At 39.9% G+C, this 17,565-nt stretch overlaps 3 protein-coding genes across 6 annotated transcripts in view; 2 read left to right on the top strand and 1 right to left on the bottom strand.

Annotated features, from left to right (window-relative positions):
• Positions 1 to 121: 121 nt before the first annotated feature.
• On the top strand, positions 122 to 2,125 carry LOC143341295 (vitellogenin). Its single transcript, XM_076764130.1, has 3 exons — positions 122 to 269; positions 354 to 1,048; positions 1,861 to 2,125. Exons 1-3 carry the CDS (start codon positions 239 to 241, stop codon positions 2,116 to 2,118), a joined length of 984 nt encoding a protein of 327 aa, XP_076620245.1. The 5' UTR covers positions 122 to 238; the 3' UTR covers positions 2,119 to 2,125.
• Positions 2,126 to 3,033: 908 nt separating this feature from the next.
• LOC143341298 (uncharacterized) lies at positions 3,034 to 5,271 on the top strand. The gene is made up of 3 exons (XM_076764132.1): positions 3,034 to 3,190; positions 4,002 to 4,657; positions 4,847 to 5,271. Exons 1-3 carry the CDS (start codon positions 3,160 to 3,162, stop codon positions 5,099 to 5,101), a joined length of 942 nt encoding a protein of 313 aa, XP_076620247.1. The 5' UTR covers positions 3,034 to 3,159; the 3' UTR covers positions 5,102 to 5,271.
• Positions 5,272 to 5,479: 208 nt separating this feature from the next.
• Fim (plastin-2 fimbrin) overlaps positions 5,480 to 17,565 on the bottom strand; it is a 45,021-nt gene continuing 32,935 nt past the window's right edge. For 3 of the 4 annotated variants that reach the window (XM_076764129.1, XM_076764128.1, XM_076764127.1), the window contains 3 exons: positions 11,650 to 12,080; positions 10,348 to 11,566; positions 5,480 to 9,441 (listed from right to left, as the gene is read on the bottom strand). In XM_076764129.1, coding sequence (XP_076620244.1) covers positions 9,247 to 9,441; positions 10,348 to 11,566; positions 11,650 to 12,080 — 1,845 coding nt within the window. In that variant the 3' untranslated portion in view covers positions 5,480 to 9,246. Of the gene's footprint in view, positions 9,442 to 10,347; positions 11,567 to 11,649; positions 12,081 to 15,461; positions 15,608 to 17,565 lie in introns of those variants that run through there. The other variant, XM_076764126.1, reaches the window with a different exon arrangement.

The raw sequence follows: 17,565 nt of genomic DNA on the forward strand, positions 1-17,565 counted from the left end.
ACAGAGTCTACTCGTGCTGAAATCTTTCAGATCTTCTACAATCGGAGGGAAATGGCATTAGGCGTGTAAAACGATACGGAAGAAGTCTGCAGGAACCAAGATTCACACGGAAGCGGTTATTAATGAAATTGTTCGTCAATTGTACTGTCAAGGAGACGGCAATGAATCAAGTTCTCTGCCGTATAAAGACAGACATGGAACACGATCGCGTTAGTCGTATCAGGAGAAGCTGTTAAACATGTTGGCGATAATTCTACCATTTTTCTTGGGTACGTGTACTTTTTTCTTGCGCTTTAGCTACCATGTTGTAAAGCTTAAACGAACTAAAAATCTGTCTAATCTTGTGTTTCTAGCCGCGCGTATGGCCGTCGACGAGGAGGCATATCGAGTCGACGATTGGCAAGAGTTTAGCCCGGAATGCATTTACGACGTCGCGGTGAACATATCCACGGACAATATCTACGAGGGGAACAGTGATACTTATTGCTCGATGATCATGACCGAGCTCAGGTGTCGACCCATAGGCAGCGACACTCTAACTTGTCGTTTCGCGAACGGAAAGATCCTCACACCTAGTTCAGAGAACAACAAGTGTCCCGAAGAGAAGCATTTCACCCCGGTGAGCGACAACTTCATCTACGCGGAACCGTTCGAGATCAGATTCAACGCTAAGGGCATCGAGAACCTGGTCGTCTCGAGGCACATACCAAGATGGCGGCTGAACATGATAAGGGCCATCGTCGATCAGCTGAACATAGGCTTCGAGCTGGAAAAGGGACGTCAGCGGTTCGTCACCGCGGAGAACTCGAGAACAGATTCCTGCGAAGTGGAAATCAGAATGTCAAGAGCGGGTTACAACGCCAGAGACGCGAGAAACGGGGATCTAGAGATCGTCTTCGAACCTCCGCGACCGGAAATCGCGCCGCTGAACAGGGCGATCCTCGAGATCGAGAAGGTCCGAGATCCCAAGAACTGCCCTAACAGGAAGACCTACTTCTTTGGGAACAACGATGACTTCAGTGGAAAGAAGAACATGTCCATGGATAAGGTAATTTCACTCCCAAATGGGCATCGATTCCCATAGAATCTGAAAATAGAATTTTCGAGTTTAATGAACTGTGAGGTTAAAGGTGAACAATTTTGTTAACGTAAAAGAAATCAAATGGTGTCTATCGTTGGTTGTTGGCTGAAGTGTATTCTAACAGATGCATATAGTTCTATTTCATAGAAGTTTGTTTTCTAGAAATGGGGAAAATTTTAAATAAGACGAAAATCAGGAATACTAATTTTTTTCTCCAAAGTACGTAGAATTTCGGGGATACGTCTATTGACCAAAAATGATTATAATTGACCCCTGCAACCAAAAATAATTTTTTTAGTATGATTTGAAATTTTTTAATTTCGCCTAAAAATTTCAGTACCTACTCGAATTTTTTTCTCGAAAGTGGGTAGGATTTCGAGGGTAAGTCTATTCACCAAAAATGCTTGTAATTGACCCCTGTAACTAAATATAATTTTTTTAGTATGATTTGAAATTTTTTAATTTCGTCAAAAAATTTCACACCTTCTCGAATTTTTTTCTAGAAAATGGGTAGGATTTCAGGGGTATGTCCATTGACCAAAAATGATTCTAATTGACCCCTGTAACCAAAAATAATTTTTTTAGAATGATTTGAAATATTTTAATTTGCCGAAAAATTTTCCAATCAGCATAGAACTTTAATTGTTAATAACATTTTAACGAAGCCTTAATCAACCAATTGGTATTCTTGATTTTTGTCCTATTTTGGGCTCTAGAATCTCTCAAAATTTTTCTAAGGGTGGCTGAACACGCTGTATAATTTTTCACACCTTTTTCAGACCACGTCCGTTAGCCATATACGCATTTCTGAGAGGGAAATGCACTCGTACACCGAATCCACAGGCATTGTGCGAGTGTTGAACGATCCTATGACGATGAGGCTCTACCAGAAAATAAGCTTGACCCTGCAAAGCATACATCCCACTCGAAGCCCGTTGCCAGAAATTAGAAATCCAGCATCGACCAGCTTGTACGCGTATACGAACGCTAGGTCACGCGTGAACGAAAACGTCCTAAGATTTTTGAATCGAGGATGAAGAAAACTGCTCTAAATAATCCGTACATCCCAAAGAAAAAACAAAAAAAAACGTTTTGAAATCGGAAATCTGAGACTTTCTGCTAATTTCTCGCCCACTGTTATTCATATCCTATAATTAATTTGTACACACAAGTATACGATACTATTCTACATGTAAACGATTGCTCAAATGATAGTTTAACCTTTGTAATTCAATCATTTCCTAACTTTGAACGATACTACTAAAAAAAGAAATATTTGTTAATCTACTTCTGAATATAATATTAAAACAGTTACAAAGACTCTGTTCTGTAGTTTTGTAGTTCTGCATCCCCAATAAATTATAAGTTAAATATACATCACCGACTTCTACGATGTAATAACGTTAACAGTATTACAGTAGCACGATTTTCGCTCCTTCGTATTCACGCGTTTAAGAATTGGTCCCGGAAATCCGGACTTTCGCGACACGCTGAACGAACTTCTCAGAAAGTAATAATTCAAACGAGACATGAGTGACCTCTTGCATTAACTGCGTAACTAGTTTAATGGAATAATACTTCGACGACACGAGTCATTCACAGTACAGATTACGGTCATTCGAGCGTCGAAGTTCTAGTCAATTCCGCTGTTCTCGCTGGACCAATTTCACTTCGATTCTATACTACGGACTCTGGGAGAGTAAATTTGGTCGTCGAACAATTCGGGACTGTTTAAAATAAAGAGTATCTACATCTAATATTTTACATGCATCGAAAATCACTCGATCGTTCTTCGAAATCGCGTTAAAATCGAAGTTCAAGGTTCGAACGTCGAGAGTTCGTAGCGTTCGCTCGAGCTTTTAAAGCTGTGGGCTCGGTGTTCATTTTGAGACTAACCAGGACGCATCGAACTGCACCGTGTTACGGTTGAGATTCGCGAGTTACAAGTCGTATGACGATTACATCGCTCGTGGTGGGACGGCATAATGAAATTACAAGGACGTCGAAGTACATCGCTGATATAAAGGAACATTCGAGGCGAAGAAGTATGTTAAACCAGTTGAAAACAGTGCTGCGACATGAACGCCTTATTAATTCCGCTCTTCTTAGGTCGGTAAGCCAATCTTCCATTTAACCGTCTTTATAGCCAATCACTCTGAATCGGGACAATAACTACTTACGCGAACGATAATTTCTAACTAATCGCGTCGTAATATCGTTACGATAAAGTAATTAATACCTCGATGTCCAAGTTAGAATCCGTTGGGAATTCAATCTCAAAAGTTACAATTGCACAGCAGTGTCGTAAAAAAAGAATATTTGCAGCATCGTTTATGAATTGTGATTTTTTAACGGGGTTCCTTCGACTGAATTGATCGTTGATCATAATTTCATTGGATTTAGGGATCCATACGTTTCGATCTCGTCTTCGAACTGAAAGAAAACAGGGTGCTTCCGGGAAGTACGTGTAGTTGAATTTCTATATTAAAATAATTAAACAAGGTACCTTATTTTTCGAGTTATAGATGATTAAAGGAAATATTCAGTGTTCGCCGCGCGCCTCGAATCCATTTTCTATCCTTTCTTGCAGTTCTCGTGCATCGTTCAAAAAATACAATTTTGTATAAATTTTGCATGCATTGGGACCTTTCTTCTAGCATTTTTAATCGTTCTTGGACTGTTTACTCATCACAAATAAAGGCAGTGGTTTCCTGAAACATCGATACACGTTAAGATGGTTCTTTAAATTGCTCTCTAATTTTATATCAACATTTTCAATCGTGACAATCCGCAATACAGACCTGTTTCGTGTAGATTGCAAGCTTGCTTCACAAAGATGATCGATGAATCCCAGTATCAGATTGAACACTCTAATTACACACTGTTAGACCGAACGAAAAGAATCTTCCGCTGTTTGCAGCGTCCCTGTTCAAGGATGTCCAGTGGAAGCACAGCCCAGAGTACACGTTCGACGTGGAAATGAACATCACGTCGATCCCCATGGATCACGACGGTACTCACATAATCAACGCCATGGCCATGGACCTCTTCTGCAGACCGAAACAACCATATGCGCTCTACTGTCACCTGGACAATTGCACGCGACAAACCACCGATCCGACCGTCGACAACAAAGTAGACTTGTCGGAGGATGAATTCCGTTATTTGTGCGGCGAGAAACCGTTCGAGGTCCGTTTCGACGAGCACGGAGTGTCTTATTTGATCGTGAACGGGGATATTCACACTTCGAAACTGAACGATCTGAAATTGATCGCTGAGCGTTTCAACGTGGGAGGCTACTCTGACGATCGTCGAGGAGGAACGTTCGACGTGGTGGAGAACACGACGATCGGTCAGTGCGTGGTCAACATGGACGTCAAATATTTCCCTTCCAATCGGAGATATAAGAAGTTTTTGTATGAAATGGGACCGAAGTCTCAGCCGAGCAAACACCGCGACGAATACTTGGTCATCCAGAAGACGACTAATTTGAACAACTGCAGCCATTATGCTCCTTTCTATTTTGGAAAATACGGGAACAACGTCGTCGTCGAACCTGATCTGCACTCTCACTTGGTGAGTTATTTATCACCTGAAAATCGAGCCCCCTGTACAAAATGGTAGTTAGGTTCTAAAATAGTATCATGCATTGTTTTTTGTATTATACGAAAGAAAGTACTAGTTTGAAACGTTGGACTAAGTTCAGAAAATTAACGAAAGTATTCTGTTCTATTAAAGTATTGATCTTGATTATTTTGTTTGCAGGAAAGCTCAGTTAGTCATATTTACATGTCGAACGATCGGTTCGTGTCGACGTTGACCAGAACCGGGACGATGGGGTCGGACAAAACGAACAATCTCGTCGCTATCCATCAATACATACGTCTATCGCTGAAGAACGTTAGAGATGTCGAGGAAGAACTAGTCTCTGAAATCGAGAAACCGTCGAAAACCTTCATAGAAGTGAATTCGGACGTGGCTGCGATCCCGGACGACATGCTGAAAAGCTATAAAAAATAACACGTAACGCGACCACGTCCAAAGTCCTGAAGATTGCAACGAATATTACTGGTTCGATGGAAACCGAACTCGATAGGTATAAGGTGCATTTTAGCACTGACTTTATAATAAAAACACCGTCTATGTAGATTACACAATTTGCACAATAAAAATAAAACTCAAGAGAATAACTCAAGGTCGAATCGTTACCCCGCCATTTATCTCTAAAATATACCGAGGATTTAAAATAGCAACTGGAAAATACAAAAGTGTAATATGAAAATAAAAATGCAGCTAACAAGGTGTTTGAAATATTTCGTTTCATAATCGAAACGTTTAAAATAATTTTGCAAAAATAAGACACGGATTTCGTCGTTTTCGATGAAAAGTCGGGGCAGGTTAGATAAATTTCTTTTTATTTAAATTACGGTTACATTAAATTATATCTACGGTGATCCATGAACACGTTCGTGTTACGCACGGAACATCGTGCGCGTATGCGAACGTACGCGTTTTTCTTTTTAGTTCAGCGATCATTGTTAAGTTTAAATTGATTGACGCGGTTCGTTCGAAAAATCATATCCTCAGCGTATAGTCGATCGTATTCCTCGCCAATTCTATTTTTCTTACTTTTACCATCGCGATTCTGCCTCGCGGAACAAAGCAAATTCTATCCTCGCGACTAAACCTTACATTCTAGGTGTGCAGATTGCAAACGGCCCTTGGGTAAAATTCACGGCGTCGAGAAACGCTTTTTCACGAGTATCGTCCACGTATTTCCCGTTGATTCGATCCTCTCGAGACTCAGGACACACGGAATGTAATTTGGCAACCTGACCGAGCGAGAAACGCGCGTCGATATTAATCGCGTTATCGCCTTGTGGAATGAATAAACGTAAAGCAATGTTTAATGGGATTAAATGCAAATTGGAAAGATCGAGAGAAATGCTTTCTTGACCGTGTCCTGCTTCTCTACTCCCCGTAGGAATGATCCAAGTAGTATCGATGGATTGCACTCTCATCGACGTTTCGCTACGCTCGATCTTTTCTCATCGATTTAATAACGATTTAGTCTTAGTTTAGTTGAGACGTGATTGAATACGGTCGCAATAAATGTGCACTAATCTTCGGATTCTATACGTGTTTCTACGAGAAATGAGTAATCGTAAGTGTTTGCACAAGGTATTCGAATATTCAGATACCTTTACTATTCGAACCAAACCGAGTACTCGAATATTTGGAGACTTTGATTATTCAAACCTTACAAGCAGCTCGATCATTCAGTACTTAAATAGTCGACTGTTTAAGTGTATTCGAATATTTAGATACCTTTACTATTCGAACCAAACCGAGTACTCGAATATTTGGAGACTTTGATTATTCAAACCTTACAAGCAGCTCGATCATTCAGTACTTAAATAGTCGACTGTTTAATGGTATTCGAATATTTAAATACCCAAATAACGAAATCGCGTATTGGGTAATTTTGATTATTCGAACCACGCTAAATACCAAAACCTTATAATATTTAGAAAGTTTTTAGCATTTGAGTACTGGAAAATGTAACGAGTTTTCCTCGGCTCGAATTTCGAATACTCCGAGGGTATTCTACGTACAGATCCATTTTGTTTCCAACGATGTTCTCGAACTCTCGGATTACTGCGCCATAGTGCATATTTATTCTTTCCAAAAAAACGCGTGCAACGCAGACTCGTTTCGATAAAGCTAACGTTCAGCCACAAAAACGATTCTATCGTTTAAAATCAGTTGCACTTCCGGCTAGGCTCGCGCGTCGTTTAAAACGCGTACGATCAAGAGGAACCAACATGCTGTTTCGTTCGCAGAATGTAGATAAAGGAAGCAATCCGCGACGTGTTTCGTTTGCGCCATCGTTAAATACGTAAGTACGTAGTTCCGTTCGAATGGATCGTTAAATATTGCATAAACATCCAATCACGATTGCGTTCGATATTTATAATGGCACGATTACAATGATCTTTGTGCGTTCATTTCGTATCGTTGCTCGCTGTTTCAGCGTTATTGTGTTCGTCGTAAAAGTAATCCAAATTCTTCTCTATTGTTCTATTTTCTTTTTTTTTTTTATCAACAATTGCATGTTATTAAAACACGTTCGAACATCGATATAAAATTCAGGTAGGTTTAAAATTAAACGTTTAACGTTGCTCGTCGTTACAAAACGATTCGAAGACGAGCATTCAAGCGATACATGCGTCGAAAGTTTCGCAAGCGATTTTTTCCTGTTCAATTGTTTAAACTTTCAGCGTTGCCTCGTGTTAGGTTGTTCAATTTAATTGATTAATTGATCGAAGACATTGTCATTGTAAAAGTATGACAGTTTCTCGCAATATCAAATACGTGTATACATCTCAAGTATATATATATGATTTAAGAATGTAAATATAGTATATATGTATATATATATATATATAATCGACAATCTGAAGGTCGCGTATATCCGGTATACGCGAATTATTTTCGTTCCCACGAAGTTGATTAAAACCTTCGAACCGGATGATCGAATACCGGTCGAATTTCTCGGTATCTGGGTATCTGAACGCTATGTCGCGTCGATTTCCATTGACTATTCTTCTCCACATCGATTATTGACAGAACGGATGTTACAAAATCGATTTATACAAATCTAGGGTCGCGTTACGAATGGGGCTAGGACTATCTCTCTAATTTCTCTGTAATTCCTACGATTCGATGATTCAGATTTTCGGCGAATACCATTCGAATACCAGACCATTCGAATAACTGAGCGCTCGAATATTCCCAACCCCAGAATACCACTTTTTTCTTCTTTCTTCTTCTTACTAATACATTTGTTCAAATTACAATATGTTAAATAAGAGTACTCGATAATCCAATGGCATGCTTGTTCTTTAGTACTATTCCTAACGTCAGTGATGTAAGTTTGAAACGACGCTCACCGGTGACCACCATTTTAATTTAATAATAATTACAAAACGACACGGGGAGAACAAATAATAAGGTACGCTGGATTCCAGAGTAATATTCGTGGTATTCTAGAATTACAACTCGAACAGTGCGATTCGATAAGCAGTCCCAGCCATAGTGCAAGAATACTCTCTTATTTGATACCGATATTCGAATACTCAAGTATTCAAAGTTCGTTCGTAGCATTCGAACATTTCTAAAATACTCGAACAGTCCTAATTACGAACGTGTTTGAGCTAGACAAGGATATGATTGCGGAATAAGATTGGAGAGGGGGAATCCCATATCACGCGATACGATTCTCTCGCGACCGACAACCGGTAAAGAAGCGTACGCGACAGAAGTACTATCGTATACACTAAACGCCTCCACGTCGATCCGTACGATCGTAACGATCCATCTCCACCATTCACTGACTCCCTCGAAGCTCGCTAGCAGGATCTACGACGTTGCCCAACTTCCTGGACCATGCAAGGACTCGATAAAATCACGCTGGGCCTCGAACTTAAGGATTCCTACTTAAGGAAGTACTCTGATCTTCAATTTCGAAAAAGAGATCGATTTTCGTTTCATTTGCTTCGAGTGAACGACTTGGAAATGCATACAAATAACAAAGATACTGCTGGAACCGGCTAGAATTGTGTCAGCCATGACACTTTTCAATAATCTCTATCTCCTATAATTTTCATTGTTTTTTCTTGACAAAAATACTGTGTATACTCGAAACACCGCTATTTATATGTATGGAATTCCAATGCAGAGTAGTCTATGGTTCGCCTTTAAAAAAATAATGGAAAATTGCTAGACCGAAATACTCCCTCAACGTCTTTCTGGTCCTAATTTATCGATTGACGTCGAAACTTCTGTAACTTAATCGATACAATAACCACAGTATGCTGGTACCAGTCTCTCCGTGGATCGGATACAGGATTTATCGTGTTTTGCCCGACAATTTACTAACGAGGCCCGCTGGTCCAGAATGTGTAAAACGTGAACGCCATTGTCGTCGTACCGTGATTCGTTCCATGATTCTCCTTTCTATCTATCTCTCTGGTTTCATTTTGGAAAACAAGCTACCCTAACCTAGGTATATACAATTATTACGTTCGCAGCAGAGACACGGTGTACCGCGGCAACCAAGGCTCAGTCGACAGTTCTCGCGCGTAAAACACGTTCGCGCGACATTATTGGCCGTTGTTCACGTTGTTCTGTTGCTTCACGGAGTCCATGTTGGGGACGTAATCCATCGCCATCAGGCAGGCGAACACCGTCATCACCATCTTCGGTTTCACCTCGGTGATGTCCTCAGGCAACGCGTAGACGCGCGCGCCGCATTTCCGGGCCAAGGATATCGCGTACTTCGCGTTGTCCAGATTCTCCTGCAACCGAGCGGCAGTCGCCGATTAGTCACGCCGTCGTGACGATCGGTTACGTGGAAACGCGCATATGGAACGTCTTCGTTCGATTTTCGAGGACGAACCATCGCCTCCACCGATTTCTATTTCCATTCCCCGATCGGGGGACTCAGAAACCCCCAAAAAGAACTATTAATAATCGTTATACAGATCGTTCGGTACTCCTAGTGATTCTCCATGAAAAATGGAGTATAAAATATAGAGTAAACATTTTTCATTAGAGGCTTTGTTTTCGAGAGGTACGACTTTGAATATTTGTGGGGTTCTCATCGAGCGGCCATTTTGGTTCCTTGAGTATTGGTCAATATTAATGGAAAGGTATATACATAGTTATGGTAAAGAATTATTACAGTATTTGAATGGTTAGAGTGGTGCATTGGAAAGAGTTTGTTGGGACTTATGAACTCTCTAGTGGCGGCCATATTTGTTTCGCGATGGGTGACTTGAGTCTTCTATCCAAAAACTTCTCTCGATAAAAATAATAAGAACTTATTATTACATCCGCTCGAATGCAAATTTTCGTATCCCAAGCCATTCAGAGATTACGCTATCGCGTATCGTCGATAACCCTTAAAAAAAAATAGTCTCGTCAAAAAAATCGATCCGTTTGTCCAGTTAATCGAGTCAATTTCATCCTCAAACGAAGTGCAGCACTTTCACAACAAAAATGGAAACTTTCTTGAGCAATCTCGATAAGCGAATTTTAAAACAAAGTTTGTAACTCCAGTCATCAGTTAGCTACATACGAGATCGATACAGAATATTTCCCGTGAACAAAGCCTCCAATGCAATTGTCAATTCTTTCTTTAATCTCCTTTGACTCTATATTTCCAAAACACCCTATCCAAAATCATCCCCCCAGGGTCTCACCTCCTCGGTGCCACCCTCCTTGACGAGCTCGTAGTTAACCGTTCCCGGTTTAATGGCGTCGATCAGATCGATCACCACCTTTCCATCGGATATCGAGGAATCCTGGAAGCCCTTGATGCTACTACTCTTCCCCGCCCCCTGGAGCTTCGAGTTCACCCACTGCACGATCTCCTTCTCGACCAGGGTGCTGCCCTGCGTGCCAGCCAGCGACGTCAGAATCGACAAGGTGTACGATCTCATGAGCTGCCAGATCAACGCCAACGTCAACGTCGCGTTCCCGTCGTTCAGATCCTGTCCGGCGATCCCCACCAGCGAGAAGTTCATCGTTTTACCTAGCTCGACCGCGTAATTGCAGTTCTCCAGCTTCTCCATGAACTTTCGCAGCTTGGTGAACTTTTTGTGCACCCTGTTCCAGTTCACGGTCCCTGGCTTGATGATGTCGTACAGCTGGAAGATCACCAGACCGTCAGCCAGGTCGGAATAGAGCCAATTCACGTGAGGCACCACGCCCATCGAGTTCATCCAGTTTCTGTAGGTCTTCTCCTCTCTGGTCTCCTCCAGAGACTCCAGACCCTCGATGTTGCTCTCCGGCTTGTCCAGGCCTGGGTAGTTGTTGAACATGTTGGCGACGAACGCGAGATTCAGCTTGTATATGCCGTTCACCACGTCGCTGGGTGTTACGAAACTGCGGCATCCTAACTTCGACGCCTGCTGGAGCATGATCTCCGCTCGTGACGTGTGGTTCGGCTCCATCAACGCCTCCAGGGTGACGCCTTTGGTATGGGGAGCGATTTGCTTGATCAGATAGGTGTAGATCTCAGAGTCGGTGATGTCCGACTGGAAGTTGTTGCACCGTCTGGCGATTCCAGCGTTCTCCAGGTGATGGTTCACCCATCGCAACAGTATCGATTCTGGCGAGAGTTTCAGCAGATCTTCGATACGCTCGCCGTCCTGCAGCAGAGTGGCCAGCCCAGGACAATTCTCCAAAGTGATTTGATTGAACAGACCGATCCTGATGATCTGCCACAACAGACCAAGGACCAGGTGAGGAGAACCTTTTGTGAGATCGTGGGCGTCGATGTTCACTATGTTGCAACCGATTGCTTGAGCCGAGGACAGAGCCAGAGTCAAGTTCTCGTGCTTCTTGTATAATGTCAGGTTTTTCTTGTTGATGGTTCGCTCGTCGATCGTGTCCGGACAAGAGTGATTGATTATTTTACTGAAACGAGGAACCCACGATGTTAGATAATCGTCAAGTGCTTTCAACGGATTAAAAAATGTTAGAAATTGAGAAACGCTTACCAGAGGAGAATTCCATCCTTGACCTTTTCGTACAGCGCCTTGCCCTCCGGATCGATGGGCAACAGATGCTTCAAATCGGGATCGTGGGAGAGATTTGTGTTGATCCAGTCGCTGAAGGCGAGCTGTTCCTCCAGTCTCACCGAGTGCGTGGTGCCCTCGCTGGAAGCTTCCGAAATCCCGCCCAGAGTCTCGAGATTTTCCTTCTTCGACACGACTTGCTTGAACGTGGACCCCAACTCGTTGGCCTTCAGCTCCTTGCAGAGCTTCTCGAACTCCTCGAAGGAGAGACGTCCCTTGTGCTCGGACCTCTGCTTGACGTCGTACTCCTCGATCATCTGACGCACCTTGTACCCGGGCATTTTGAACCCGCATATGTCCAGGGCGCTGCGCAGCTCTGTGAGGTTGATGAAACCGTCCCCATTCTCGTCGATCTAACAGAAAGAAGCTCTCTTTCAGACCTTGGCACCCCTTCGTAGGATAGGAAACTGGGGATCCAGGATTCACTGGTCTCAGGAGCTGGGATCTTCGAGTGATTTGGTGTTTTCGAAATTCTTGGGTACTTAATTCCTTATGACGTTGATCGAGGAAATCAATTGCAGAGCGTCAGTTATCCGGGTGAGTATCAGACTTTGAATGTTCAGGATTCTTCGTTCAATGAGAAATGATTTGGATTCGTAATTTTAGGAATTGGGTGCTCGAAATTCTTCGAAATTCAGGATCTTCGTTTGAATGCTTCGTGTCTATGACGTTTATGGTTCTTCGATTTAGAGATGAGTGAATTGGATTCGTAGTTTTAGGACTTGCATGCTTGATTCGTGCATTCTTGGATCGAATAAATTTACTTGAATATCTCAGGATTTAGGATCTCCGAGTATGGTGTCTCCAGGATCAGGCATAGGTCTTCGAAGTTCTTGTTTAACTCTTATTTAATTCAGAATGAAGGTATTTCGCGTGTTGAACAGTTTACAGGCTTCTCTAAAGTTCTTCGTTCGAAAGGATGGATTCGCAACTTTGGGACTTGAATACTTGTTTACGTTGCAGAAGCTCAAGTGCTTTGAAATTGAGGATCTTGAATGTCTCATATTTCCAAGACTTTAGATATTCAATATCCTTCTATTACGAAGAATGCATTGTGTTTGTCGTTTAAGGACTTGGATAATTGATTATAGGCTTGAGAAAATTAAACTGGAGTACTTCAGGATTCAGGATCTTCCAATGGTAATGAACATACACGCAAAGGGGAACTATGTGTATCTAGGTTGCACAGAACAGAAGTCAACTGGATTTGAAGAATGCAGTCACGATCACAGTTGCAATTTCCACGCAAACAATGGAGACGCGACAACAGTCATACACGGGACTTCTAGGAAAATTGCATCGGGGTTAATCGACAGTTCTTTATGCTCGTTTCCGGGAAACGGTGTTGCGACCGACTAATTACCATCTTGTTCTTGCCAGTGAACCGTTCCCTGTTCAATTAATGATAATTGTATCCATCTTATCGTCGCGAAACTGTTTACCTCTCCCTGTTACTCGCGTGTGTCATATGTGCAAACAGGGATTTCTAATCTGACAGAAATAATGCTTTACTCTCCAAGAACTCGAATCGATAAACCTGTATCATAGTATTGTTTCCGAGCGAAGGGTTAGATCCACGATAGATTACTCTTATAGTTTTGTTATTTGTTAAATACTGAAGTATTTGTATCCACAATTGTTATCGACAAATCTCTCCATCGTTCTGAGATGTTGGAGACACTGTACTATATTTTCGTGAAAAGAACTTCCCCAATATACAGTTAATTCTGACAACAACTTTTTAATGAATCTAAATAGATTCATATTCCTACTAAAAATGATATACTAGAATATTTTTTTACCATTTTCCATAAATGAATACAATTATCAATTTTAGATTTCTGTTTTCTTAATGGTTATTTACACATAATTAGCCAAATTTTTCTTTCTTTTCTTTTTATCTTTTTATCGAAGAGGAAGCACTTTATAATTTCGTGACATATTTATTAAAGTGTAACTTACAAGTACTTTTTAAGACCATTAATTTTACGTTACCTTAAACTAAAATTCTGTTCGATAGTTAAACAAAAGCACGTACGTATACATCGATATATACAGAGTGTTCAGCCAGTCTTGGGAGAAATTTTAATGGGGGATTCTAGAGGCCAAAATAAGACGAAAATCAAGAATACCAATTTGTTGATGGAGGCTTCGTTAAAAAGTTATTAACATTTAAAGTACCGTTCGTACTGAATTTTTTTCTCGAAAATGCGCAAGATTTCGGGGATATGTCTATTCACCAAAAATGATTGTAATTGACCCCCGCAACTGAACATAATTTTTTCAAAACGATTTGAAATTTTTTTTCCGTCGAAAAATTTCACATCTTTTCGAATTTTTTTCTAGAAAGTGGGTGGGATTTCGGGGGTATGTCTATTCACCAAAAATGATTGTAATTGTCCCCCACAGCTAACAATATTTTTTTCAGAACGATTTGAAATATTTTAATTTCGTCGAAAAATTTCACACGTTCTCGAATTTTTTCTCGAAAGTGGGTAAGATTTCGGGGGTATGTCTATTGACCAAAAATGATTGTAATTGACCCCCGTAACCGAAAATAATTTTTCCATAACGATTTGAAATTTTTTAATTTAATTGTTAATAACTCTTTAACGAAGCCTCCATCAACAAATTAGTACTCTTGATTTTCGTCTTATTTTGGCCTCTAGAATCTCCCATTAAAATTTTTCCCAAGGGTGGCCGAACACCCTGTATATGTAAAACTATGTAATGATTACTTTGCAAAGTAACATGAAATAATCAAATTTAATTTGAGAAAGTTTCAATACAATATGGATTACTAAAATTAACTATTGCATGTTTGTTTAATGATTCATGCATGATGCATACTTGCAAATTATGTATCCTTTCCCAACAGTATATTAACGTGTACTTCGTTTCGATAGTTGAAGCATAGTCAAAACACAAAGTTATTAAAATTCGAAATATATTCCGAGATATAATGGATAAAAGTACAATATTGCAGTTTAACGTTTATATATCGAACGGGTATTGAGATAAGCTTTAATTCGTGTCCATCGTGCAATATAATTTTATTTCGTAATACACGGATCAAAATTTGAATCTTTTATTAAATGTTGGATGAATAAAAAATTTGCCAATCGCTGGTTATATTTTCTGGGCCATTCTCGTGATAGCGTAGATAGTCTTGAAATCGATAAAACTAAGTCATTGCATCGCTCTAAGCGCGATATTACCGAGACACCTAATCGTCGCAGTATTAAGATTATTTTGTGTGTGTTTATTGGTTCATAGAACAGAGTTTAATCAGTCATTTTGTAATTTTCCTCTGTACAGAGAAAGAAGAGAAAGGTTTACGAAAATTGGTAAGAAAGATAAGAGAATAGTAGAAAGATTCCTAACAGAAAATTAAAACTAATGTTAACTGGTATCAGGAACAATTCTATAAAATTATTAAAATAATAATTGATGTTATCGTTTACGTTATAAAATACGATCTGACTTTATACTGATCGAGCAGAGAGTAAGAATTTCGAGCGAAAAGTTTCAATCGAAGTTTCGACGCGCCAAAGAAATAAAAAATGGCGTTCAACGTGGCCCCCGTTCATGAATGAAAGATTGTCTCTGGCGCGGATTTAATCGTAAATTTTCACGCCCAGCGATTAATCGATTCCGTGGTCCGCGAGTCAAGTGGCTTACGTAAAAGGCGTAACGAGAGCCACGCGAAGAACGACGGATCCGCGAGTACTTACTAATTTAAAATACTCGGAGAAGTCCTTGAAGTACTCGTCGATCACGTTCCACTTGGGGAATCTATGGATCTCCATGACGAGCGGCCGAATGCAGAACAACTACCGAATTGCAGCTGCGAAAACGACACGAGATCCCGGTAGAATGCAACGCGAGACTAAACTTGCAATAAACCGCGTTATCAACGTTATCAGAGGCGCTCGATAATGGAGAGAAATAAAAAAAGATGCTAGCGCTATACTTTCGCGCCTTATCGACTGCGTGACATCATACAATCGATAATCCTTTGAATTTTTTCTTATTTTAGGGATTATTTAAATAGTTACTTCTATTGTAAATCATAATAGAAAAATTATACAGGGTGTTCGGCCAATCCTGGGAAAAATTTTAATGGGGGATTCTAGAGGCCAAAATAAGACGAAAATCAAGAATATCAATTTCTTAACTGAGACCTCATTAAAAAGTTATTAACGTTTAAAGTTCCATGCTGATTGGAAAATTTTTGGGCGAAATTAAAAATTTCAAATTATTCTAAAAAAATTATTTTTGGTTGCAGGGGTTAATTAGAATCATTTTTGGTGAATACACATACCTCTGAAATCCTACCCACTTTTGAGAAAAAAATTCAAATAGGTACTGCAAATTTTTAGACGAAATTAAAAAATTTCAAATCATACTAAAAAAATTATATTTAATTACAGTGGGCAATTACAATCATTTTTGGTCATTATACATACCCCCGAAATACTACGCATTTTCGAGAAAAAAATTATTTACCGAAAATCTAATATAAGGCCAGAAATGCTTCCCTGAAATTTCATGCATATCTTTAAAACGTCATAACTTCTGAACGGATTGGACGATTTTGGTGTTTAAAAAAGCAAACTATGCGGATTTTAGTGAGGAATATGTAGAAATTCTAAAAATATTGGAAAACTTGCTCCCTGACCCCGTAAACTGAGAAAAATCGCATAAAAGTGGTCCAATTTTCAAACGGTCATAACTCCTACAATAGTAAAGGTATCTCATTGAAATTTAGTCTGGAATTAGAGCTCATGGGTACCTACAAAAAAGTATTAAACAACTTTTCCGTAGAGCGTCAAAGAAAATTACTAAAAATCAGAAACGAATTTCTAAGAAAAATCGACAGGGGGTAGGTGCCTAAATTTGTCAAGGAAAAAAAAATTTTTAATTAATTCTGAAAAAATTATTTTCGGTTGCGTGGGTCAGTTACAATCATTTTTGGTTATTAGACATACCCACGAAATCCTGCCCACTTTCGAGAAAAAAATTCGAATAAGTACTGAAATTTTTAGACGAAATTAAAAAATTTCAAATCATACTAAAAAAATTATATTTAGTTACAGGGGTCAATTACAAGCATTTTTGGTGGATAGTGATACCTCCGAAATCCTACGCAGTTTCGAGAAAAAAATTCCTTATTGAAAATATAATGTCTGACCATGAATGAATGATTCCCCTGAAATTTCATGTGTTTCAAATCGTTCTGAAAAAATTATTTTCAGCTGCGGGGGCCAATTACAATCATTTTTTGTGAATAGACATACCCCCGAAATCCGACCCAGTTTCTAGAAAAAAATTCAGTACGGGCGAAATTGTAAACGTTAATAAGTTTTTAACGAAGCCTCCATCAACAAATTAGTATTCTTGATTTTCGTCTTATTTCCTCTAGAATCCCCCATTAAAATTTTTCCCAGGGGTGGCCGAACACTCTGTATATAACTCGAGAGACTGAAACTAAAATTTAATATAAAAAGGTGGTCTCTTTTCACTCTTTCGCTGTACTCTTTTATTTATCGTTAAAAGTGACCCTAAAATTGGGGTCCAAAGGGTTCCAAACGAGCATGCAAATTATTCTCGAGAGACTGGAAATTTGATATACAAAGGTGGTCTCGTTTTACTCTTTTGCTGTAGTTTTTTATTTATCCCTAAAATTGGCCTTAAATTGGGGTCCAAAGGGTTCCAAACGGGCAAATTAAGAACCCTGGATTAATTGTTAGGCGAGCAACGAGCCGTAACGAGAACAATCGTAGGCGCACGTTCGTCGAGTTTCGTAGAAAAGATTTTCGAGTCGGATAAACGAGC

The sequence above is a fragment of the Colletes latitarsis genome, chromosome 4 (genome assembly GCF_051014445.1).
Source record: "Colletes latitarsis isolate SP2378_abdomen chromosome 4, iyColLati1, whole genome shotgun sequence".
Classification (NCBI taxonomy): Eukaryota; Metazoa; Arthropoda; class Insecta; order Hymenoptera; family Colletidae; genus Colletes; species Colletes latitarsis.